Here is a 25,995-nt window from a genome sequence, read left to right on the forward strand (position 1 = left end):
GTATGTGATTTGAATATGTAATCAAAAGCAAATTTCAACATTTGTTCTGAGATATTGCTATTTCATAGTTAATTTCTATACTTTTAAATTACTCAGTGAATGTTCGTTTCTAACAGTCCCATTTAGGACTTCAGGATAAACACATGAACACTATTTCAGTATTTTATTACTCAAAATATTTAGATAATCTTGATTTTGGCCAATTGGAATGAGGGTATAAGCAAATTTATAAATTTATATATAAAGCAAATTTATAAAGCAAATTTATATGCGGCTATGGAGCTGCATATCATTTTGTATAACTCCTCAAGCTGTACCCCTTGATAAATATTCTCTTAAACGTAACACCAAGGACAGAAAACTCAGTAATTAAAGTACTATTTGGTATTTTAGACTCTTGTTTGACAATAAATTAATGTTGATTTACTTTGAATTCCTGAAAACAAAGAGAACCCAAAAAGCCAATGCATCATCCAAGTTTCAATACATTTATGGGTTAAAATAATAATTCTCACACTTGGCCAGCACAAAGATTACCCTAGATTCCTTCCTTCTAGACTATGCCAAAGATATATATTTTGGAGAGAATGTGTGTTCTCCAGGCCAACAGCTAAGGAAGGCTCTGTAATGCTTTACTTATTTCCAGCTGGCTTCTGTAAGAAATAGGAATTCCTAATTTAAGAAAAAAATTGTCACTGGCAAATAGTTATTTTTTTAAAGCCAGGATAATAACATTCTTATATAACTGATATACTCTGTAATGCTAAGTGCCAATCTGTTACAAGGTTAGCAACATTGACTTGGATAATTCGCTTTGGGAGAATCTGTGGATTATACTAAAATGGTTTAATAAAAGTAGCTTTCATATTAGAGAGAGGTGCTCATAAGGAAACTAAATGATCACTTCTACTGGAAATTATAAACACAGCATTCCTATTCATTTATGTATATATTTGGCTGTCCCATCTTCTTATTTTTTAACAACATGAGTGTGAAATAAGCAAACTAAGAAACAAAAGTTATGATTCACTTGTTCGGATTTATTGTTTATTTTAGTCAGTGTTTCAGTGTCTTTTTAAAACAGTCTGCCTTATTTAACACATAGATATTTGGAACTAACTCTATTTGAGAGTAAGGCATCTAAAGATTTTTTAAAAATTGTGTCTTTAATTTATCGTTCAGATCTGCAGTTCTAATTATTTTTGTCACTTTAATAAAATGTGTGCATAGAGTTACAGAAAATCTAGGAAATGTGTAGAGCAAAAACAAGCAGATTATTTTATGTTCAAAATAGCCATCAAAATAGCTAAATATTTTTTGTATCAGAGTACACATTGATCGTCAAAATTATCAAAGAAGAATTTGCTTTGCATTAAAAAGCAGTTAATTAAGTCTTAGGACACACCTATAATTCTGCTGGGGCTCGGTATGTAAATCACTATTCTTTAACATGATAACATGTTGCAGAATTAAAGTTGTACAAATTTTTTCCAAACAACTAACACATTATCTAGAATGCACTAATAAATATGTAATATTTATTGTATTTTCTGTTAAGGGTAACTTTTTAAAACCAAAGAACGTGGCATAAGATTTTTTTTCAGGTATGCGTATTTATAATTCCTTATCTCTATATATTCAACACTAGAATTCAAGTTTATGCTTCTCTATATAATTTACCTCTTTGATCTAATTATCTCAGACCGTCTTCATGTTTGTTTACAATTTGTCTTATTTTATAGTCTCAAATCTTATTTTCATTCAGTTTTTTATTTAACGAAGGAGTAAAACATTTGGCAATTGATCTTCTAGTTTATTTTACTTAGTATAATATTAAATCCATCCAAGTAGTTTTAAATGGATTTTATAGTGATTAATATTCCATTGTTTATTTATATCACCTCATCAGTCATTTGTCAATGAGCCCTTATTTCTAACTATTAGCTATTATATATAATGTTACAAAGAATATGGGGCACATATATCTATTTAAATTTTTGCTTTTATATTGTTCAGGTAAATACCCTGAAGTGGAATAATTATATATTGCATATCTTTTTTTTTAATTTTAGGAATCTTTATAAAGCTTTCAATAGTAGCTGCATCAATTTTTATTTCTAGGGCAGTATACAAAGATCCCTCTTTCTCTGTGTCCACTCCAAAACTGGTTATTTCTTGTCTTTAGGATAATAACCATTGTCACAGTTACGTAATGGTATCTCAGTTATTTGTATTTCTATAATCATCAGAAATTATGAGAATCTTTTCATAAGTTTGTTGACCATCTTTACATCTTTTTTCTTTGAGAGTGTCTATGCAGGTCATTTGTTCAATCTATTTTTCCTCGATCTTTAACATGTTTGGGGGATCAGATCAAGCCTGAGAACTGCATACAAAACCTAGCTCCAACTTTCTGAGGAATCTTTTTAATTGCCTATATTAGTTCTTTGGTGCATTTTGGATATCCAACACTTGTCAAATATATGGTTTGTAAATATTTTATCCAGTTGAGTAGGTTACAACTTTGCTTTGAAAATGGTTTTTGTCACTGTATGAAAGATACTTGGTTTGATAGTTTATTTTTGCTTTGCTTTTCAGTGCTATTGGAGTTAAACAGAAAACATCTCTTAAGGTCAATGTCCAGGTATTTACTATCTATATTTTCTTTTACATTTTATTATGTATTCAAACTCACACTCAAATATTTAACTATTTTTTATATTTTTAGTATGGTATAAAATAATGCTTTAACTCACTGATTATTCAAATCCTGGAAATAGAAATTTAATTTCATTCTTTTGCATATGACTGCAATTTTCCCAACACAAAGATTCAGGAAACTTCTTTATTTTCCATCACATACTTTTTACTCCTCAGTATTAAATTAGTTGATGGGATTAATTTTTAGGCACTCACTTTCTCTTTGATAAATCTATTTTGTTATAATTATATGTTACTGTGATTATTAAGACTGAATTTACAGCTTGAAATCAGGGAAGGAGAAGCCAAAAGTTTTCTTTTTTCTCAGGATATTTTGTGATCTCATGTAATTTTCAAGATATTTTGTTTAGGATCACAGTGAATTTGCTTTTGGTCATTTAATTATACTAATATTCTAATACCTGAGTATGGGACACATTTTTCTTTCTTTGTATTTTTCAATTTTTCTTTGGTAATGGCTTAGAGTTTTAAGTGTGCAGGATTTTTAGCCTAGTAGTTAAATCAGCCCCTAAGTATTCTTTATTTATGTGATTAATTTTTTTTCTTTTTCTGACAGATCATTTTTAATACATATATCAGAGCCAGGCAGTGAGGGACAGATAGTGAGTGTACAGGGGTGCACATGGTTGACCTCACTTGATCCTTGATCCCCTATGGCTCCTTTCACCCCAAGTACCTCCCTGATCACTGAAGTAGGAACCTTCTATCCCAGTATAAAGCAAGTAGTTTTTCAAACAAAGTTTCCCCATTTAACAGTATTATAGAACTTCAGGTATATAGCTAAACATCTCTGTCTGTATATAGGACTTACCTACCATTCCCTTTCACTCCAGTAACCACACTGTAATTTTCACCAAGTCTTGGTTTATTTTTCTCCACTTGCTTTACCTACTTAGTTACCATATGATCTTATTTATGTGTAAAACACCTCTACTTTTCTGTTTTAAGGCAAGTGTTTTTTGTATATTAATTTTGAATAATTCAATTTTAATAATTTTTATCAGAAAACTTGCTATATTAATCTTTTATATTATTTTCAATATATGTTTTTTTTCTGGGAAATTCTATAGCCTTTTTCATAACTAAAGGTTATCTTAGCTGAAAAGAATACACTAAGTTGAATTTTTAGTTATTATTATTTCTTTATTTATTTTTGGTTTGGAGGCCGCACCTAATGATGCTTAGGGATTAACTCTGGGCTCTGAGCTGATGGTGCTTCGGGACCAAATGGCATTGGCATTGAACCTGGTTTGGTTGCTTGCAAACAAGTGCCCTACCCTCTGTGCTATCACTCCAGATCTTTGATTGATCTTTAAATAAAAAACTTTGACTATTTTGAACTTCATTCCACTCTTCTTGTCTGTCCAGTTTCTGCTAAGTAAACTAATTATTACTTTAAATACACAATACTCTCTTTTACTAGCTACAGTATTCCTTCTATTTATCTTAATCCAGAGTTCACTAAATTATCACTAATTTTTCTTAGACTTGAATTTCTTCATCACGGCTATTTTGGATTCTCTATAATTATATAACACATGTATGTAACTACAAGTTCTAGAAGACTGATTTTTAGAAAATTGTCATTTTCGTTTTGTATTATGATTTAAAATTTGGAATAGTGAAAGAATACTTCTCTTATGGAACGATAGCTTTATTTTTATCCTAATAGTGAAATTGAGAGTATTCAATTTTTTTTTTTGCTTCCCAGTAAGAGGCACTGTAGCACATGCTTTTGGTTTCTTTTACCTTGGTCCTTTTATTATTTATCACAGTATTGGCACCTTCTCCTCTCCAGCGCTTTTGCTGAAGAGTCAGTAGTATCCTGGTGGACACTTATATCTCCTGCATTTCAGTACTTTGTTGCTGCATGTATCATTGTGAGCAAGGCAGCCATGTCTGTCTCCAGGTGTCAATCTCACCCTAGTAGCACTGTACTGAATCAGTTCAATGCTGTCTGGTACCCTGTGGACATCTGTATGACTAATGTGCCCAACTCATAGCATCACAAGCCCGTTTCCTGGTGAGCCAGCAAAAGTTGTCATTTCTGTCACGCTGATTGAATATCCTGAGTATATGGATGTTTGTTTCCCCGTTTTGATTTCTTTGGTACAGTTTCAATCTACTATTCTTTCAGTTTACAGATGACTGAACTGGCAGAGAAACTTTCGCTGACTTATGAAAGCCTGATTCATTACAGTTTGGGAGAAGGAGGTATAGCTCATGGTGGCGATGTCACTACTCTTCTCTTTAATGCTCACTGTATTACAAAATAGCTTTGGAATACATTTTCTGTCATCTCTTACAAAAATATAAAGTACTTAAAAAAACTCACTTTTATTACAAATCACATTCAGATGTGGCTTAGAAAGTAGAAATCATGTATCCCAATATACTGCCATAAAAACATTGGCAGTATTTTAAGCATCAAGATAGTAGTATTAAATTCTTTTTATATATTTATTTAGAAAACATTTGTCTTCTCCAGATAGAAAGGAAAACAGCAATTTGAGAAGGTTTCAAACTAGTGGGGACCAGATTGAATACATTGAGTACTTGATGTGAACTTCATCCTTGGTACTGCCACAAATGGCCCAACATAAATAAGATCCTTTTTCTCAAGAAAGACTTTCCATTATTTTATTTATCACCAAGTGTTTTCCTTAGTGTAAACAGGCAAGTACATTTTCCAAGAAAATGTTCAGATACCTCAAATATGCAAACTTTCTCTAGCATATTTTGGGAAATATTCTTTAATGTTCAAAAGCAAGTCCATAATTTTTAATGGTTAAATTCATGGATACAATAATGTCCATGTGCTATATTCATATTTACTAAAAGTTACATATATAATTTATTATATGATTAGAATTATAAGCATCAAGAGAAATAACTTTGATTTAAATATATAAATATTGTTAGAAAAATTACTAGTCTTTGGAATATGAATAAACTAGTGTAAACCATCCCAAAGTATATTGCACTCAATAACATACTCAGAAGAAATCATCTTTTTGGCAAAAGGAAACAAAAATAGTAATCATTCCTTGAGACCGACCAAGTGTAGGAAAAATTTAAAGACCTAAATATGCCTACAGTTCTGTGAGGATCTTCCATATTTTTTCCTCTAAACTCCTTATCTGAGAGGCTAAATAGGTGGAAACTATTATGCTGAGTGAAATAAGTCAGATGGAGAGAGATAGACACAGAACAGTCTCACTCATCTGTGGGACTAAAGAAAAATAAAGACAGTATTGTAATAATACCCTTCTGGGTATCAATAGAGATGAGGGCTGGAAGGACCAGTCCACGATGTGAAGCTTACCACAAAGAGTGGTGAGTGCAGTTAGAGAAATAACTATAGAAACTACTATCATACAATGATAATGAGAGAGAAATAGAATGTGTGTCTTGAATATAGGCAGGGAATGGGAGAGAAGGGAAAAGTGGGCATTTGTAGTGGGAAGGCTGTACTGGTGAAGGGTTTGTGTTCTTTTTTATGACTGAAACCCAACTACAAACATTTTTGTAATCATGGTGTTTAAATAAATATATTAATAAAAATACTAATAAGTTAGATATAACCTAGAACTCCCTGTACTTTGATTTTAAGGTACAGGTCAGCATTGGGTCAGTCCAGATAGCTACAGTCCTCAAATTGTAGGCAGAAAGAAGAAATCCTCCTCCATATTTTTTTGTTTAGTCTTTTATGTCCCTTTACCTTAAGGGAAAAAAAACGCAGGACTGCAGTATGCAGTATGCATGAATAACCAGGATTCACACTTGGATATGGTTTAATTAACACAAATTACAGTACCAGCATCAACTTGTTAAATACATAACTTTTTTCCAAAAATTCACTAAATTCTTCCTCAAAAAAGAAATGTCCTTATTATTCATTACTGTCCACACTATGTTGTCAAAATTTTTTCTGCATAAAGCAAAAGGCATCTCATCAAGATAAGGGCCCTGTGAAAATTGGAAGTAATTTAATATAGCTTAATTAGATTTGCAAAGTCACAGATTTTGTCTAAGAACCTATTATAACAGAGATATAAAACATTTTATTCAAAGATATAAAATGGTGCTGGCCAATATGATTAAGGCTTAAAATTACAGGAACTACATATTTTATAAAATTATTTTAATTTCATAAATATGAAGCATGAGATCATTTTACAGTTATATTGAATTATGCCACATCAGCTCCTTAAGTTGATTAATTTGAAATCCTATTTTAAGGATCTTTTAAGAAAATATAATGCCGCCAACTCAAGAGAAGGCACATATATATATTTTTACAATGATGTCTTTAAGAATAGTATATTAGGAAGATTTCAGTGACATCCAATCTGTGGGAGGCAAAACATATTTCTACTAGAAATAATTTCAAAAATGAAAATATCACTAATAATAATATTGAGCTACAACGTTTTCAGGGAATGCAAAAATTACTGTCAGATACTATTTCAAGATTTTAACACTGGGTAACAAAAATAAAATTTTGTTAATCGATTTTCATAGGGAATTTGATTAGCCTGATGTTTATATTACCACAAATTTAAACTGTATTATCAATATATGCTTATAGTACTATTTATTTTTGCTTGTTTTTGCTTTTGGGGCCATCCCTGACAGTGCTTAGGGGTTATTTTGGGCTATGCATTTCAGAAATCGATATTGGAAGGCACAGGATACTATATGGGATGCCAAAGATCGAACCCAGGTTGGTCCTGGGCCAGCTGTGTGCAAGGCAAACCCTGTATCCACTGCGCTATTGCTTCAGCCAGAATTAAAGGTTTTTAACTTTGAATTAAGAGGCTAGTCCTTAGAGTTATTAAACAAATAAGCTTATGTTATATCTGCAAGAAAGCCAATTATTTTTTCTCATTGAAAATCTATAACAAAGTTATTTAAAAAAATATTGTTGAGAATAAGTGTTAGATGTACTTAGAGTGAGTGATAAGTGTTTGAAAATCGTTTCCACATGGATGTCTAGCAGATGATGGTGAAGTTTAGAAGCCTCTGAGTTTCTGCCCCACGTAGACACAAATAGTATATGCCTGTATGTGAAGGCCTTCTCTCCAAGGACACACAGATAGGAGCAACAAGTGGTTTAATTGACAACCCCATCCTGACACATGTGGATTCCAATCCTGAGTACATACAGCAGAGAGATAGGACATTTGGGAACAGTTGAATCCTTTCTTGAAGGAAGGTACTGATAAAAGCTGATATACACATATTAAAATGGCACTGCTCTGACAAATTTCTCTGAACAATGTTTAGGCTCGTCATGCAGAGGTCTCAAACTTGCGGCCCACGGGCCATTTGTGGCCCTCCGTACAACATTTTGTGGCCTTGCCCTAGAGGAATCTTTTTTGGTTTTGTTTTGTTTTAGTTGTTTGGGTCACACCCCCCAATGTTCAAGACTTACTACTGACTTTGCACTCAAGTATCACCCCGACTTTGCCTCCTGTGGCCCCCAGGTAAATTGAGTTTGAGACCCCTGCGAGTGGGTATAAAAACACAAATGGAAGAGCATCTGGTGGTCTATACCTCCCTGCACTGAGGCAAGTATTTCAAGTTACAAAGAAAGACCATATTGTATGGATAAATATATATCAATATATCAATTATTTCAATTTACATCAATTCTATATATCAATTTATATCATTTATATATATTTATATCAATTATAGTTTATATCAATTTAGTTTGAATTTTTATATCAATTATATCAGTTATAGTTTTATATCTGTTATATCAATTTATATCAATTATAGTTTATATCAATTATATCAATTGATTATATGTATCAATTATATCAACTTTATATCAATTATAGTTTAAAATTCAATTGCATTTTCTGATAACGTTGGTCAATTCTAATCTCTGACTAATGCCAAAGATCTGATTCAGTGAAGCATACATAGTTGAAAAACTGACCACATGTTAGAGGAAATATACTGTAGGATATTTTAAATAAGCTATCTATCTATCTACCAGATAGAAAGCACTAGGTAAAGTCTAACACAACACAGAGTTCCAAACCAATAAACTCTCACCAATGTACTTTATAATTAAAATGTAAAAATAAAAGATTAGAAACAGCAAAGCACCTTCATAAAGCTGTCAGCAAATTTCTTTTGAGCAGGAATTTTGAATATACTCTACCCTTTTGGTTGCAAAGGGCTGAAAAGAAAAAAAAATTCATTCAAGACTTCTCTGATATTATTTAAAATTTGTAGAAATAAAGAACTTTCTTAGGGCCCGGAGAGATAGCACAGTGGCGTTAGCCTTGCAAGCAGCCGATCCAGGACCAAAGGTGGTTGGTTCGAATCCCGGTGTCCCATATGGTCCCCCGTGCCTGCCAAGAGCTATTTCTGAGCAGACAGCCAGGAGTCACCCCTGAGCACTGCCAGGTGTGGCCCAAAAACCAAAAAAAAAAAAAAAAAAAAAGAACTTTTTTAGGCAGCAAAAAGACAAAAGTACTTTATAAATTAAATCTATGCTAATTAGTCAAGGGAAACATAATATGGGAGAAAAGAAACATTTAATTTTAGTACAGTTACATACTATAATGTACACAAAACTCATGGCAAACTCAAAGTAAAATTCCATAGTAGAAAATGAATGGATTCTAAATATAGACTTAAAGAGACCTATCATAATGCAGAAATATAAGCAAAAGGGATCAGAGGAGTACAAAGAAAAACAACCCTAAAACCCACAAATCAACAACATAATTATTATATGTTAATATCATTATCAATGATATTTAATAAATGTATATTCAAAAATGATCAAAACTTCACCAAAACATACTTATCTGGCCCATTATTAATTGGGAGTAATCCTAGGCTTGGTTCAACACAATTTATCTCATTAAAAATTAAAATATTAGGGGCTAGAATGCAGCAGGTAGGGTGCTTGCATTTCACATGGCCAACTTAGGTTTGGTTGCATCCCCTGCAAACCACTTGGTTCCCTGAACACTGCCTGGTATAGCCCCCAAACAAAAAATATTATACATAAATGATCTATTGTTTTTAACAGTACCGTTAGAATTTTCTATGTACAAAATTATATCAAAGGCAAACAAAATATTTTGACTTAAAATTTAAATTTTAGTATTATTAAGCACAAGATATTCAATGATTACCCTACCCAATATGCTACATAGGTTTAATGCAATTCCTATTTAAAAAGTCCTGAATTATTTTTTTATAAAATGATTATGTGTATGAAACTTCATATATCCAAGGACATGCTATACCATAGTAAAGAAAAAAATATGATATTCAAATAAAAATTGACCAACTAAATAGAATTACAAAAACTGGATCACAGTTAATACAAAAGAATACCCAAAATGGATTAAATATTTAGAAGGTAAATCAGAACTATGCATTACATTTAAGAAAATAGGAAAAACATTTTTGGTATTTTTAGTAATATATGTTTGATTTTGGGTATAAAACATGCTTTTTATCATTTTTAGTTTAAAATTAAATTGCATTTTCTGATAACGTTGGTCAAATTCTAATCTCTGACTAATGCCAAAGGTCTGATTCAGTGAAGCATACATAGTTGAAAAACTGACCATATGTTAGAGGATATATATGTAGGATATTTAAATAGGCAGTATAGCATAAAGTGAATGCTTTTAGACTAACAAAACTGTATCTGATTCTGGTTCTGCCATTTTAGGGCTGCATGCTTCAAGGAAAGTCTTTTTAGTGAATTAAAGTCAATTTACTCAACAGCAAAATGTGGATAAGGAACGTCTTTGGGGAAGAAGTAAATCTATATCTTGTTGCAGATAAGATTATGATAGACAGAAAATCCCAAAGACTTCAAGAAAAGCTATTAGAAAAATAAATAAATACAGCAAAGGAGCATGTCAAACGAACAAAATATCTATTGAATTTCTATAGAAAACCACAGAGAAATCAGGAATAAAATCTAATTTACCATCATATTACAATAATACAATGAAATTATGTAAAGATATAAAAGATGGGAGACATGCACACAAACAAACCTCATGCCTATGTATTAGAAAATTATTACTCTAGTGTATATCTACAACATTATACAGGTTCAATGCAAAAAAATTCATACAAAAAAGTTAACTAAAATGGATTAAGTACTTGAATGGAAAGATCTGAAATAAAAACATGAGAGAAGACAAAATATAATCCTTGATATCAACTTTTGATATATGCTCAGACATGACTCTAATGATAAGGGAGACAAAATTAAGTAGACATAATCAAACATTAAAGTCACTGAATCAAACCTTTGGCATTAGTCAGAGATTAGAATTTGACCATAGGCTTCTGGAGAGCATTAGATATTATAAAATGACAGGTTTGATGAGGGATTGTTATCTAAAATAAGTAGAGACTTCATGAAACAACACAAACTGTGCTGATGATTTGAATAGTTTCTTCTTCCAAGAAGATTAACAGCCACTAGGAAAATATATTCATCATCTCATTATGAGGAACATGCAAATTAAAGTTTTATATTATAAAGTTTTATATTAGAGTTGTGAGAATGAATATAAAAGACAAACAAATCATTATGGTTTGTGATGTAGAGACAAGGAAACTCAATGCTGTTTGTAGAAATATAAATTAATGTGGCTATTGGGGAGATTCCTTAAAGAATTAAAAGTGGAAATTCCTTATGACCCAGTTACCCCATTTCTGAGAATCTACCCAAAGAATACAAAAACAATAATCAAAAGAGGGCTCTATGAGCACCAGACTTATTGTAACAATATTTATAGTATCTAGTATTTAGAAATACAAGTGCCCCTCAATTAGTGACTTCATTATGAATCTGAGGCACATATTCACAATGATACTACTCAGCACAAGTGAGCAATATGTTCGGACCTGAGTGAAATAAGTTACATAGAAATATACAAACATTGGGCCGAAGAGATAGCATGGAGGTAGAGAGTTTGCCTTGCATGCAGAAGGTCGGTGGTTCGAATCCCAGCATCCTATATAGTCCCCAGAGCCTGCCAGGAGCGATTTCTGAGCATAGAGCCAGGAGTAACCCCTGAGCGCTGCCAAGTGAACCCCCCCCCAAAAAAAAAATGTACAACATCATCAGATTTCCCTCATAGGGAGTACATAAGAAAATAAAAATAAGACAATTTAAGTAGAGGTTAGCATGAGGGAATGGGAGATTGGAACTTCAAGGGTAAATTTAATGTTATAAATACAGATTATTGTTTCTATACATACCTGGAATCATGTTTTAATATAATTTACCTCAGGAAAATGTCTGTTTTTATAATGGAAACACAGATATATTCCCAAGGCTTTTTTTTTAACAAATATTTTATTTTATTTTTGTTATTTTGGGGTCACACCCGGCAGCACTCAGGGGTTAATTACTCCTAGCTTTATGCTCAGAAATCGCTCTTGGCAAACTCAAGGGACCATATGGGATGCCGGGATTCAAACCATCGTTTTTCTGTATGGAAGACAAATGCTCTACCTCCATGCTATATCTGCAGCCCCTATTCCCAAGGCTTTTTAAAGATATTATGAAAAATAAAAAAGTAGAGTGGATTGAGTGGAATAATTACAAATTCCTTAATCAGGGACTTTTACAATTTCATCCTTTAAAGACTGCCAATATGCGCAGCCTTATTTATAATAGACAAATTGTGGAAACAGCTCCAGTGCAAAAGAATAGATGACTGGATAAAGAAGAAGCTATGGTACATAAATACAATGGAATACTACTCAGTCATAAGAAAAGATGAAGTCATGCAATTTCTGCTAAATGGATAGATTTGGAGAGTATCATGTTGAGTGAAATTAGCCAGAATGGTCTCACTATTATGCATAATATAAAGAAATAGTAAAATAACTGCTAATGCCCAAAGACATAAACAAAGGGCAGAAGAATTGGTCCTTAATAGGAATCTTGCCACTGTAAAGGGAAGGATGATAGATTAGGGAAGGGACCATTATGACAGTGATAACAGAAAGAGGTGATCAATCTGGTTGAGAAGTGAGGTCTGAAAGGAGGTAAATGATAAGCATAATATCCTATCAATAACACGATTGTAAACCACAAATACCCCCCCCCCAAAAGCCTGTGAGAGGTGTAGCTGCAGACTGGAGGGTAGAAAGGGAACTGGGAATGCTGGTGGAGGGAATTAGATAATGGCGGATGGATGTCTTTGAACATTATATCCCTGTAACTCAATCATGAATAACTTTGTAATTCATAGTGATTCAATAAATTAATAAAAGTAAAGAAAGTCAATATGAATGTGTAAGTTGTGCAATGACCAGATAATTTACTGAAATCTATGTGATATTTACACACAAACTTTTGTCAGGAAAGGGATGAACAATTACATGAAAATAGGTATTTTTATTAGACCTAGCATAGTTTAAAATCTGTTGCATTCAAGTCTATGCTTTTATTATAGTTTATGTTTTCTATTTTTATTTTTTATATATCTTTATTTAAACGCTCTGATTACAAACATGATTGTAATTGGGTTTCAGTCATATAAAAACACCCCCTTCACCAGTGCAACATTCCTATCTCCAATGCACCACATCTCCCACCTTGCTTTTTAGACAAATTTCCTAATTATAGTGAAAATATTTCTGAAAAATGTTCTTTAGGTTATTCATGAATCAACACATTTGTAAAAATGTGTAATACAAAAGAATAGAAGTTATTATTTTCTTTCTAAGACCTAGTATTTAATGATTTTAAAAAATATCATTGCTAAATGTGACAACGCATGTTAATCATTTGATCATATTTCTGGAAACTCACATCTGAGAACTATTTTTACCCAAGTATGGCTATACTGTTAACTTAAAACATGAGATTTGTTCATTCATTCTAAAATTAATATTTAAGTTATTTTTAACAACTCACTTAGAGTATTTAATTATAACATGATCATGAGTTTGACAGTAAGTTAGAAGACTTATATCCTCTTTATTTAACCACAAGAATTTTTTAATATAATTTTTATTTTGATCGTTGTGGCTTACATATTGTTGACAATAATATTATCGGTACATATTTACATAAAATCAGGGGGGTTCCCATCACCGATTTGTCCTCCCTTTACCTCCGTGTTCGTCCTACCTCCCATATCCTCCTCCCTCACCCCCGGAACTGCGAGAATATGTGGTCCCCTCTGTACCTAGCTTACTATTTAGTAGTCTTGGTCTTGGTGCCTCCCTTATTTCCCCCTCTAACTGGGAGGCAGGGCTAGATAGTTGAAGTTATGTGGTTTTGTTTGAAGAAGAGAAAAGTAATAAACTGGGGTAAAAGTCTAATACACCGAAAATGGGCGGAATCCTTCTAGAGGCTCTCATTGTCGGTTTGAGAGAAGAAGGAGAAAAAGAAGGTGAAACACCCCAACAGTACAAAAAGAAGTGTCAACTATCCAGTGAGCACTTCAGTGATAACGATAGGCACCACAAAAAAGCCATGGTCTTGAGTTAAAAAAAGTGGCAGAGCACAAAGAAAGAAAAGAAAAGAAGAAAAAATATATATAAATATAATGGGGACAACAACTTCAATAACCACACCAAAACAAAGAAATCGACAAAAAGTAGATAGGTAAATAATAATAATAATAATAATAATAATAATAATAATAATAATAATAATAATAAATGAAGAAAAAAATAATATATAAAAAATAAAAAATGTTTTGTGCTTTTTGCCTTTTTTTCCCCTCCTGCACTGGCACAGTAAATATTGGGGTCATTCAAAAAGGAATTCACTTGGCCTAAGCGCTATGAGGTTTCTCCACCCTTGGAGTATATTGTCATGGGATTAACTGTAGACTCCGTTCAGGTTCATTTACTCTCCCGGTGGTGCTTTTGTGGTGTTTGGAAGACTTCTGCTCCATCCTGGGTGATGAAATAAGACCTCTTTTTTTACTTTCCATTTCTTCCTTATCCAATGCCAAATATTATTGGAGAAAGAATGACTTATATACTGTGATGGCAAATGCTTTTGGTTTGTTTATATCAGTACATCCCTAATTGCATATTAAAACATTTATCTGATATTATTAGTTTTAGAAAAAATACTTGATAAAAAAACCTATATCAACAAAAAACTAGTTAAATAAATAAACTCTGACAGCTACTATTTTGAGAACTTCCTTTGTTTCAGAAAATAGTGTTTGAGTCTTTACATGTTTTATTTTTCTTAATCTTAACATAGTTCTAAAAGGAATCTAAAGTAAACACCATCACAGGCAGAGGCAGTATTTGAGCTTGAGTAAATAATACTTAGGGACATAAACATAAACAAAGGGATTGTCTGAGCACAGGGCAGCACAACCCCAGTGTGCCAATGTATATGTTATGCATCAGATAACCACATAGTCTATACCTGTATGCTGATGCTAACATATAATAACAAGTACACATACAATGCCACTTACCTTAGACCAGTCACCCATTCGCCATACATAGCATTTTGAGTAGTCTTCACAGTCCTCAGCCTCCCTGGGCCTGGTTGACAGGACACATTTCTTTCTTGGGTTTGTGCACCTCACAGTCCGATGACGAACACCTTTGCCACACTTGACAGAGCACTAGGAGATCATACCCAAAAATTAGTATAAAACCAGTGATACCTGGTCAATGATTCCATATTAAAGTACTAGATCTGAACATCACTCCTAATCCCACCCCTCATAGAAGGGCCTGGTAGTGCTGAGAATTCTGTGCTGGAAGCAAAGGATTTCACGCACATAGGGCCGTTACTATCAGGGAATAATTCAATAGCCAACATGTAAATTAAATTTGATCTAACATCTGATTTTTACATATAATTACATAAGGAAATTTCTCATTTTAGTTTTTTGCTGCCTTTTTTTTTTGTCTTAAGGTGTATTTATGAAAATGGCAACTCTTTCAGAATGTTCGCGTCTCACAAACTTTTTGTATTTTGGAACCACTCCCCAAAGTGCTCAAGAAATCCTGTAGAGAATCCTTTATAGGCTTTGTGTAAAAAGCACACAACTGTACTTTGAACTAACTCCCTGGCCCATCTCACACATTTTTCTTGAAACAGAAAATCACAGCAAAAAAAAAAAAGAATTTTGCAAAAATTTATGAAAAATAACTATTAATTAAAAAATGTAGGGGCCGGCGAGGTGGCGCTAGAGGTAAGGTGTCTGCCTTGCAAGTGCTAGCCAAAGAAGGACCACGGTTCGATCTCCCGGCGTCCCATATGGTCCCCCAAGCCAGGGGCAATTTCTGAGCACTTAGCCAGGAGTAACCCCTGAGCATTAAATGGGTGTGACCGAAAACCCCCCAAAAAATGGAATTTAAATCAAAATATAGTTTATAAATAACAGGAATGAATGACACTAAGACACATATACAAGGTATGTTTGCATGTTCCATCAACTTTTCTAGTAACAATTTATGATCTTATTTACATTTAGGTTTCTATGAGGGGATGTGAGTATTACACAGATAGGCACCACTTACTAACTGGCCACAGCAACAAAATGGTATTTGAAGGCCTATTATGTCCCTTGCATGCAGGTAAGCCTCGCTGAAGTCCCATAACTGCCATAAGTAAACCCTAGGCAATGCTAAGTGTAGTCCCAACCATCTTCCCTGTAAGAAAACAAACAAACAAACAAAACAAACAAAGAAAAAGGAGAGTAAGGAAGTGTGTTGGTAGGCAGGAAGAAGGGAAGGATGAGAGAGATAGTGAAGCTTTAGTAGCTGATTTATATTTGTGTCTGAAAAGGCTCAAAGGTAGTGTTGCAAGACAGCACGTAGTGGTGACACAGTATAGAAATGGCCATACAAATTCCTATAATTGTTATTCCTAAAAATCCAAATATGGATCTGATACTTCAAATCTATTTAATTTTGCATAAATGTCTCAATCTAGCATTGAAATGTGTTGCGACTGTCAAGTGGACTACATGTGTGACTTAACATTTACATACATTTGCAATTGATGTTTCTTTCTCTGAACTTTAAAATCAATTTAAAATAAAGCCAAAGGGAGAGGGGCTATTTTTAAACTGGCATACAACATTATATCTCACAGCTAATATCAAACATTTGTAGAACAGAAAATTTCTGGTCTACTTCCTCCTAAATATAATACTAAAATAGTACAATTCTCTGATGTATTGCCACAATAAATTGATTTGTTAGGATGTAAAACTGGAAATTCATTCACTTTCAAATGTATACCTAACAAATGTAGAAAACTATTTTGTAGCAAGGTACACTCAATAAAGGCAGAGATTAGAATTATGAACTGTTGGCTTGTGTGTCTTATAGCAAGCTGGATTAATGGAAGGATATTCACAAACCTTAGAAGTGTAGAACTTGATCCCCATTTTCAAAAGAATAGCTACTTATTGGAACCTAGCATCTATTTTTCACATTTACGTTCTATTAATATCTTGAAATTAAGTGGGTACACGATTTGGCTTGGTATATAGCTTTCATATGTGTGAGACTCTGAAAGTTAGAGTTGTCCAATGTAAATCATCGGTGGTGTTTATTATTCTGAAAGATCTGTGTTATGGCAACAGAAAATAAAACCCAGGGTTTGGCAGGGAACATACTGGTTGCAGCATGCTATAAGAAGTTGTGTGTGGTGCACTGGATTCAACCCAGCTCTGCCACTTAGCTAGGGCTCGGAGAAATTTCTTTGAACTTCTTGGAGTTCTACTATCAAATAATCAAACTTTTAACTTTCTTGCATTGCTAATTAAATATAAACAATGAAACTCTAGTCTTCATCCACAAAAAATTTGAAAAATAAATTTCCTTTCTCATCCTTCCTTTTTTACTGTTCAGTGATTGATATACAGTGAAAGAAACAAGTATTTTAAAATGCATCCACTCTAGAATATAGTCACAGTATATAAAGACAAGCCAGGATTCTGTAGTTCACAATAAGGGGCTGAGAGATAGTACAGTGGGCCTTGCACACCCCAGTCAAATTTCAATCCTCTACTGCATCTGGTCTCCTAAGCACAGCCAGGTGTGGCCCCAAAACACAAACAAAAAACAATACGGTACACCATGTTGCTGCCACAAAAGCTACAGAAAATTCTGAACACGACTATATACAAGCTAAGAGTCATAGAAGAAAAAAGTAAGAAGATGAATGTACAGTACCTCGGACCACACCCCTGCCTCCCAAACAGTCATGCAGTCCTGGCCCTCACAGCGTTGGGCTGAGGCCGGCTTGTGTCCTGTGCAATCCTGCTCACGGGCCCGGGTCAGCGTCCCATTGCTCAGCTGCTGGGTGCAGGCCACTTGTCTGCTCTGCATCCCTTTCCCACAAGTTCGTGAGCATGGAGTCCACTCTGTCATCATCCACCTAAAAAAAGCCGTCATTTACACAAGATAAACAGTAAGAATCAGAGTATGTTCCGGAGCAGAATAGTGTCTTACAGTGATCAGATGCTGCTTTTTTTTTTTTTTTTTTAGTTTGTTCGATTTTTGTTTTGGGGGCCACACCCGGGGGTGTTCAGGGGTTACTCCTGGGTCTGTGCTCAGAAACCACTCCTGGCAGGCACGGATTTGAACCAAATTGGTCCTGGGCCAGCCGCTTGCAAGGCAAACGCCCCACCGCTGTGCTATCTCTCCAGCCCCTGTTGCTGCTGCTGCTGCTGCTTTTTTTAAAAAATTTTTAAATACTAGTTTTCTCTGAAATGCCCATGTCTTTTTTTTTCCCCTTGGATCTGGAATCTCCACATTTCTCATTTTTAGGTTCTTTCTCCCATTAATCTTAAAGTCTGTCTCTTATCTCTCTATCCTGTATCAAATTCTGTTTCTGCGCATCATTTTCTATTATAATAATATCTATAAAATGCTTATTTGGAGGATGTGGCTTAATAAATCTTCACAGTAACCCTATGTACTAAGTTCTCAAGGTCTTATATATATACATATATATATATATATATATGCAACCAAGCTAAAGAGGGGTTTAGTGACTTACTCAAGGAGACACTATTGAGGGTGCAGAAATTGAAATGAGGCCTTTCATAGGGAGATATATGCCCCTAGTAGGGTAATAATAATTTGTCACTAAGTTCCCTCTGTTAGTGAGGCAATCACCCCCAGTGGTTCATGCTTATCATCTGCCACCAGGCTTTTGTGTCCAGACACACCATCCAGGTAGAGTGACATGTACTTTTTGAGGCCCTCTACTGCAGTCACATGCAATATGAGCACATTGGAGGAACAAACTCAGAACTAAACATGACATGACTTCATTTATTTTTTTTTATTCACTTTTGCCATAGTTACTAACAAACAGAAAGTAGACAGAACATGTTTGTCATATATTGACTTATGTTACCATATCTGAAATGAGATATCAAACTACTGAGACAATTAAGTATACCAGAGGAGTTTTCATATTTTCTCTTAGTTTTGTTTTTCTAATTCACCATTCTCCTGATTTATTGTTTCTATGTATATTTAGACATTGCTTTTGTTTTCATTTTAAGTAAACATGAAAACTAATTATATAGCTCCAAATGTGCAATTTATTGGTTGAATCTCTTTAAAAATATTTTTAATGGGATGGAGAAGCCCCATATTTCTTAGGCCAAGTGAATTCCTTTTCGAATGACCCCAATATTTACTGTGCCAGGGCAGGAGGGGAAAAAATAAAAATACAAAAAGCACAAAACCTTGGTTATTTTATATATATATATACATATATATATATATTTTTTTTACCTTCATTTATTATTGTTATTATTATTTTTATTTATCTATCTATTTTGGTCGATTTCTCTGTTTGGGTGTGATTATTGAAATCGTTGTCCCCAATTATACTTATTTTTTTCTCTTCTTTTCTTTTCTTTCGTTATGTGCTATGCCATGTTTCTTTTTTTTTAAGTAACATATACTTTCTTTATTCTTACTGAATTCATACATAGATATCAAATTATTCATATTTTACGTATTTATCTCTACACATTTGTTTGATTAATATACATTGAAAATGATATTTTAAATTAATTTCTATTTATTTTCTGAGCCTTGATACTCCTTTAAGTATATAATTGATATTTATTATTTTTGTGGAGAATTAGTCCACTATTCTCTTTTTCCAGTATTCTCTTCTAGTAAATAAAAAATGCTTTAACTTTTAATATACTCCTCATAAGGTAGAATGACAACTCCTTAAGTGGCATATCAAAGAATATTAAAGATTTTATTTTAGTTGTTATTTACGTTGGTACTTTTGTAAATAACCTAATTTTTTATTATCCACTGTATTTACATGAAAAAGTGATATTTTAACAGTGTTGTAATTTATGTTAAGATGATAGTTTAGTAACAGACATATTACACACTTTGAGACAGAAAGTTTTGTAGGTTAGTAAGTATAAAATAAAAAATACATGTGGTCCCTGAAGACCAATTCATTGGTACTCATATTCAGTCATAAAAGTAACTTTATACATTAAAATAAAATATTCTTATGAGGATGAAGGGACTTATATATGACGATTTTGCATATTTTTCTAACTTTTTTTAAATTTATTTAAACACCTTAATTACATACATGATTGTGTTTGGGTTTCAGTCATGTAAAGAACACCACCCATCACCAGTGCAACATTCCCATCACCAATGTCCCAAGTCTCCCTTCTCCCCACCCAACCCCCGCCTGTACTCTAGACAGGCTCTCCATTTTCCTCATACATACTCCTTATTAGGACAGTTCAAAATGTAGTTATTTCCCTAACTAAACTCATCACTCTTTGTGGTGAGCTTCCTGAGGTGAGCTGGAACTTCCAGCTCTTTTCTCTTTTGTGTCTGAAAATTATTATTACAAGGGTGTCTTTCATTTTTCTTAAAACCCATAGATGAGTGAGACCATTCTGCGTTTTTCTCTCTCTCTCTGACTTATTTCACTCAGCATAATAGATTCCGTGTACATCCATGTATAGGAAAATTTCATGACTTCATCTCTCCTGACAGCTGCATAATATTCCATTGTGTATATGTACCACAGTTTCTTTAGCCATTCGTCTGTTGAAGGGCATCTTGGTTGTTTCCAGAGTCTGGCTATGGTAAATAGTGCTGCAATGTATATAGGTGTAAGGAAGGGGTTTTTGTATTGTATTTTTGTGTTCCTAGGGTATATTCCTAGGAGTGGTATAGCTGGATCGTATGGGAGCTCGATTTCCAGTTTTTGGAGGAATCTCCATATCGCTTTCCATAAAGGTTGAACTAGACGGCATTCCCACCAGCAGTGAATAAGAGATCCTTTCTCTCCACATCCCCGCCAACACTGTTTATTCTCATTCTTTGTGATGTGTGCCATTCTCTGGGGTGTGAGGTGGTATCTCATCGTTGTTTTGATTTGCATCTCCCTGATGATTAGTGATGTGGAACATTTTTTCATGTGTCTTTTGGCCATGCGTATTTCTTCTTTGTCAAAGTGTCTGTTCATTTCTTCTCCCCATTTTTTGATGGGGTTAGATGTTTTTTTCTTGTAAAGTTCTGGCAGTGCCTTGTATATTTTGGAGATTAGCCCCTTATCTGATGGGTATTGGGTGAATAGTTTCTCCCACTCAGTGGGTGGCTCTTGTATCCTGGGCACTATTTCCTTTGAGGTGCAGAAGCTTCTCAGCTTAATATATTCCCGTCTGTTAATCTCTGCTTTCACTTGCTTGGAGAGTGCAGTTTCCTCGTGAAGATGCCTGTAATGTCCTGGAGTGTTTTGCCTATGTGCTTTTCTATATATCTTATGGTTTTGGGGCTGATATCAAGGTCTTTAATCCATTTGGATTTTACCTTTGTACATGATGTTAGCTGGGGGTCTAAGTTCAATTTTTTGCAAGTGGCTATCCAATTGTGCCAACACCACTTGTTGAAGAGGCTTTCCCTGCTCCATTTAGGATTTCCTGCTCCTTTATCAAAAATTAGGTGACTGTATGTCTGGGGAACATTTTCTGAGTATTCAAGCCTATTCCACTGATCTGAGGACCTATCCTTATTCCAATACCATGCTGTTTTGATAACTATTGCTTTGTAGTACAGTTTAAAGTTGGGGAAAGTAATTCCTCCCATATTCTTTTTCCCAATGATTGCTTTAGCTATTCGAGGGTGTTTATTGTTCCAAATGAATTTCAAAAGTGTCTGATCCACTTCTTTGAAGAATGTCATGGGTATCTTTAGAGGGATGGCATTAAATCTGTATAATGCCTTGGGGAGTATTGCCATTTTGATGATGTTAATCCTGCCAATCCATGAGCAGGGTATGCGTTTCCATTTCCGTGTGTCCTCTCTTATTTCTTGGAGCAGAGTTTTATAGTTTTCTTTGTATAGGTCCTTCACATATTTACTCAAGTTGATTTCAAGATATTTGAGTTTGTGTGGCACTATTGTGAATGGGGTTGTTTTCTTAATGTCCATTTCATCCTTATTACGATTGGTGTATAGAAAGGGCATTGATTTTTGTGTGTTAATTTTGTAGCCTGCCACCTTGCTATATGAGTCTATTGTTTCTAGAAGCTTTTTGATAGAGTCTTTAGGGTTTTCTAAGTAGAGTATCATGTCATCTGCAAACAGTGAGAGCTTGACTTCTTCCTTTCCTATCTGGATTCCCTTGATATCCTTTTCTTGCCTAATCGCTATAGCAAGTACTTCCAGTGCTATGTTGAATAGGAGTGGTGAGAGAGGACAGCCTTGTCTTGTGCCAGAATTTAGAGGGAAGGCTTTCAGTTTTTCTCCATTGAGGATAATATTTGCCACTGGCTTGTGGTAGATGGCCTTCACTATATTGATAAAGGTTCCCCCCATTCCCATCTTGCTGAGAGTTTTGATCAAGAATGGGTGTTGGACCTTATCAAATGCTTTCTCTGCATCTATTGATATGATCATGTGGTTTTTATTTTTCTTGTTATTGATGTTGTGTATTATGTTGATAGATTTACGGATGTTAAACCAGCCTTGCATTCCTGGGATGAAACCTACTTGATCGTAGTGGATGATCTTTTTAACGAGGCATTGAATCCTATTTGCCAGGATTTTGTTGAGGATCTTTGCATCTGCATTCATCAGTGATATTAATCTGTAATTTTCTTTTTTGGTAGTGTCTCTGTCTGGTTTAGGTATCAAGGTGATGTTGGCTTCATAAAAGCTATTTTGAAGTGTTTCTGTTTGTTCAATTTCATGAAAGCGTCTTGCCAAGATTGGCAGTAGTTCATCTTGGAAAGTTTGATAGATTCATTAGTGAATCCATCTGGACCTGGGCTTTTGTTTTTCGGCAGACATTTGATTACTGTTTTAATTTCATCAATGGTGATGGGGGTGTTTAGATATGCTACATCCTATTCCTTCAACCGTGGAAGATTATAAGAGTCCAAGAATTTATCCATTTCTTCCAGGTTCTCATTTTTAGTGGCGTAGAGTTTTTCAAAGTAGTTTCTGATTACCCTTTGAATCTCTGTCATATCAGTAGTGATCTCTCCTTTTTCATTCCTGATACGAGTTATCAAGTTTCTCTCTCTCTCTTTCTTTGTTAGGTTTGCCAGTGGTCTATCAATCTTGTTTATTTTTTCAAAGAACCAACTTCTGCTTTCGTTGATCTTTCGGATTGTTTTTTGAGTTTCCACTTCGTTGATTTCTGCTCTCTGCTTTGTTATTTCCTTCTGTCTTCCTATTCTTGGGTCCTTTTGTTGAGCATTTTCTAGTTCTATTAGCTGTGTCATTAAGCTACTCAGGTAAGCTCCTTCTTCCTTCCTGATGTGTGCTTGCAAAGCTATAAATTTTCCTCTCAGTACTGCTTTTGCTGTGTCCCATAAGTTCTGATAGTTTGTGTCTTTATTGTCATTTGTTTCCAGGAACCTTTTTATTTCCTCCTTGATTTCATCTCGGACCCACTGGTTATTGAGCATGAGGCTGTTTAACTTCCAGGTGTTAAATTGTTTCTTCTGAGTCCCTTTGTAGTTCACAAATAATTTCAGAGCCTTGTGGTCAGCGAAGGTAGTCTGCAAAATTTCTATCCTCTTGATCTTCTGGAGGTATGTTTTATGTGCCAGCATGTAGTCTATCCTGGAGAATGTCCCATGTACATTGGAGAAGAAGTGTATCCAGGTTTCTGGGGATGGAGTGTCCTATATATATCCACTAGGCCTCTTTCTTCCATTTCTCTCCTCAGGTCTAGTATATTCTTGTTGGGTTTCAGTCTGGTTGACCTATCCAGTGTTGACAAAGCCGTGTTAAGGTCCCCCACAATTATTGTATTATTGTTGATATTATTTTTCAGATTTGTCAACAGTTGTATTAAATATTTTGCTGGCCCCTCATTCGGTGCATATATGTTTAGGAGGGTGAATTCTTCCTGCTCTACGTACCCCTTGATTAATATAAAATGTCCGTCTTTGTCCCTTACAACCTTCCTGAGTATAAAGTTTGCATTATCTGATATTAATATGGCCACTCCAGCTTTTTTATGGGTGTTGTTTGCTTGGATAATTTTTCTCCAGCCTTTTATTTTGAGTCTATGTTTGTTCTGACTATTCAGTTGCGTTTCTTGTAGGCAGCAGAAGGTTGGATTGAGTTTTTTGATCCATTTAGCCACTCTGTGTCTCTTAACTGGTGCATTTAGTCCATTGACGTTGAGAGAAAGAATTGTCCTGGGATTTAACGCGATCTTTATTTCAAAATTTGGTGTGTCTTTTGGGTAGTCTTGTCTTAGATTAGGTCTTTCAGTTTTTCTCTTAAGACTGGTTTTGTGTCTGTGAAGTTTCTGAGCTGTTTTTTGTCTGTGAAACCATGTATTCTTCTGTCAAACCGGAAAGTGAGTTTTGCTGGGTATAGTATTCTGGGTGAAGCATTCATTTCATTCAGTCTTGTCACAATATCCCACCACTGCTTTCTGGCATTGAGTGTTTCTGGTGACAGGTCTGCTGTAAATCTCAGGGAAGCTTGCTTGAACGTGATTTCCCCTTTTGATCTTGCTGTTTTCAGAATTCTGTCTCTATCTGTGGGATTTGTCATTGTGACTAGGATGTGTCTTGGGGTGGTTTTTCTGGGGTCTCTTTTGGTTGGTACTCTTCGGGCATGCAGGATTTGATCACATATATTCTTTAGCTCTGGAAGTTTCTCTTTAATGATGTTCTTGACCGTTGATTCTTCCTGGAAATTTTCTTCCTGGGTCTCTGGGACTCCAATGATTCTTAAGTTGTTTCTGTTGATCTTATCATAGACTTCTATTTTCATCTGTTCCCATTCTTTGACTAATTTTTCCATTGTCTGCTCATTTGCTTTAAGTTTTTTTTCCAATCTCTCCTGCTGTATTGAATTGTTATGTATCTCATCTTCCACAGCACCAAGTCTATTCTCAGCTTCTGATACCCTGTCCCAGAGCTTATCCATTTTGTCATTCACTTCGTTTACTGACTTTTTCAGTCCTGTTAGTTGACATGTTATTTCAGTTTGGAGTTTTGTGATTTCTGTCTTCATATTTTCTTGGTTCTTATTAGTGTTCTGTTCAACTCGATCCATGGTTTCTGGAGATCTTTGATCATCTTCCATATTGCTAGTCTAAAGTCCTTATCTGAGAGGTTGATTAGTTGGTTGGTCATTATCTGGTCCTCAGAATTGTCATCTTCATTCTCTATGTCTGATGCTGGCCTGCGTTGTTTCCCCATTGTCACACTTGTATTGTGGGTTTTTCCCCATTGTCACACTTGTATTGTGTTGTGGTGGTATTCATTGTCTATATGATGCAGGCAGCACACTCCTCTGGCTCCTCCCTTTCTGGATGGGCTGACTTGCCTCTAAGGGAGGGGAGTCCTCCGTGGATGAAGCCTCACACTGGGTCAAATCTTAGGCCCGAGCATGCAACAGAGAAGACAGTCCGGAGAGAAATGTTTGCTTCTGTGATATAGCGCCGTTCTTAGTGTGATTTTTTCCTTCTTGTTGCAATGGTGTTCTTTCCTTAGAAAGAGTGCAGGGCCGCGTAGCGAAGCGGAGCGGCCGCGCTCTGCTGGAGCCTCTTTTTGCCCCACTCGCAAGAGTTTCACGCAAGAGGACAGTAGACAGACATAGACAGGTCACACTCACAGTTTTTCACAGTTGGGCCCCACTGCCATGTTTCTTACTTCAAGACCATGGCGTGTTTTTGGTTTGTTTTTGTTTGTTTGTTTGTTTGTTTTGCTTTGTTTTTCGTCTGTTTTTTTGTGGTGCTTATCGATTTAGCTGGAGTCCTCACTGGAT

General features: G+C 34.6%; 1 protein-coding gene across 1 annotated transcript in view; it reads right to left on the reverse strand.

Moving 5' to 3' along the window:
* ADAMTS19 (ADAM metallopeptidase with thrombospondin type 1 motif 19) overlaps window positions 1-25,995 on the reverse strand; it is a 272,346-nt gene that overhangs the window by 12,281 nt on the left and 234,070 nt on the right. Inside the window, exons 20-21 of the mRNA XM_049787377.1 lie at window positions 17,914-18,118; window positions 15,192-15,344 (exon numbers count right to left, since the gene is read on the reverse strand). Coding sequence (XP_049643334.1) covers window positions 15,192-15,344; window positions 17,914-18,118 — 358 coding nt within the window. The remainder of the gene's footprint in view (window positions 1-15,191; window positions 15,345-17,913; window positions 18,119-25,995) is intronic.

The sequence above is a fragment of the Suncus etruscus genome, chromosome 14 (genome assembly GCF_024139225.1).
Source record: "Suncus etruscus isolate mSunEtr1 chromosome 14, mSunEtr1.pri.cur, whole genome shotgun sequence".
In the NCBI taxonomy this organism is placed as follows: Eukaryota; Metazoa; Chordata; class Mammalia; order Eulipotyphla; family Soricidae; genus Suncus; species Suncus etruscus.